The following is a 1,785-nucleotide window of genomic DNA, read 5'->3' as shown; positions in this document are numbered from 1 at the left end:
CAGTAATCTATCGAGTAGACGGCAATTAAAGATTAAATGAAATATTGTTTGCTGGTAAATTAGAATAATGGTATAATTCACGCTTTTCCTGAATTAATAATTACATTTTAGTTTGATTTTCAAACTGTAATTTCATTTTACTATCATGTTTTGACATTTAGAACTGGGACCAACCTCTGGCCAGTATGGCGCAGCAGTATGCAGAGCTATGTATCTGGGACCATGGCCAGGTGGAGAACAACACCTCGTCATTTTCTAAAATTGGGCAAAACTTGTGGCTTGGAAGTGGTAAGCCCACAAACATGCCAAGTGGAACAAATGCCACGATCGCCTGGTACAATGAGTATCGACACTACGACTACAAGACACGCAAATGTGCTAAAAAAAAACTGTGTGGCCATTATACTCAGGTATACATAATGAAACATTTTCACCGTTCCACGTTGGTATCGGTCGGTCAGTTGTTTTAACTCCCTGGTCTTCCAAAATATCTAGTTGTTTCTATCTCTTTAATGCTTCAATTTTCCCATGTGTACAAATTTTCTTCCTGTGAACATGGGTCCTCTTCTTAATATTCTCTTATAGGACTATTACTTACTTAGATATGTTATACTTGTTTTTTATTTTTTTTTTTAATTTGTAGATTTTATGTTTTTTCTTGTAAACTATTTAACCAAGATAATACTTATACAGTAGAACCCCTATTAAGGGGACACTTTTTAGTATGGTTGAATTATAACTAAATATATAACAATATAAGTTGAGATTTCTATTGGATGCACAAGAGAGAATAGTATGAATAGAGTAATGACTTGGGTGCAGGCTGTATGGTTAGATTATGATCATATATGAAAATACACAAAACAAGAAATCCCATATTTAATGGTCAAAAAGACAAGGTTTTATTTATACGAAGCAACATAGGCCTATGCACTAGGCATACCAATATCCATTTTAAAGATTGAAAATTCAGATTTGATGTTAAGTTTATTGCTCAAAAGGTGTCAAAATGTTGTGTTTTTTTATTATTACTGTATTTGTTTTAATACAATAAAAGTATCCCCTTAATATGGGTTTAATTGTATTGATTTGACCATTTTGCATACTTAGAAAGCGTACCCATCCCTTTAATAGGGATGTCCCTTTATTAGGGTTGGGCCGTAGTATTAAAATATTTATTTTCCCTCTTTCAAGGAGAAGTATCCCCTTAATATAGTGTCCCCAAGGAGGTGTCCCAAAGAATAGGTTCTACTGTATTTCTATATTCAAAACGAACACACTAATGAATTAAAAATGAGTTCATCGAGACATTTGGTTGTTGTATTGCAACCAAATAGTGGATTAGTGCACTAATCGAGACAACGTGATTTAAGTGTTCACTGGCATTTCAGCTGTTGACTTAGTTGTTATTATTGTAAACGAATAAAACTATTATTTACAGGTAGAATTCATAGACCAATCGAACGAAATTCGTTTTTTATATAAGTGATTTATTATTAAAGCTGACATTTGTACAGACAGGATTTTCTTTTGTTGGCACCATAGGCCTCTCATGAAAAAAAATCATGTTAAGAATTATGATTATTTTTTTAAAGGTGGTTTGGGACGATTCGTATGCGGTTGGCTGTGGTCGTATTTTTTGTGAAACAGCATATGAACAGTCAAAACCGGAAAGAAGAAATGTCTGGATAATCGTTTGCAACTATGGACCGTCGTAAGTTATTACTATTTAATAAGGTCTATGAGGCAGGCAGGGGCGGCGCCAGGACCGAAGGGGGTTTGATG

The 1,785-nt window shown here is 34.2% G+C and overlaps 1 protein-coding gene across 1 annotated transcript in view; it reads left to right on the top strand.

The window, feature by feature from the left end:
- The window catches only part of LOC117124024, a 16,124-nt gene that overhangs the window by 6,692 nt on the left and 7,647 nt on the right, over positions 1–1,785 (top strand). The window contains exons 7-8 of the mRNA XM_033270146.1: positions 162–410; positions 1,596–1,714. Coding sequence (XP_033126037.1) covers positions 162–410; positions 1,596–1,714 — 368 coding nt within the window. The remainder of the gene's footprint in view (positions 1–161; positions 411–1,595; positions 1,715–1,785) is intronic.

Source organism: Anneissia japonica, unplaced genomic scaffold (assembly GCF_011630105.1).
Source record: "Anneissia japonica isolate Jap-2015-1 unplaced genomic scaffold, ASM1163010v1 scaffold522_len1101056_cov227, whole genome shotgun sequence".
Taxonomy (NCBI): domain Eukaryota; kingdom Metazoa; phylum Echinodermata; class Crinoidea; order Comatulida; family Comatulidae; genus Anneissia; species Anneissia japonica.
The sequence above is the reverse complement of the archived record's forward strand: the minus strand, read 5'-3'. Positions and strand labels throughout refer to the sequence as shown.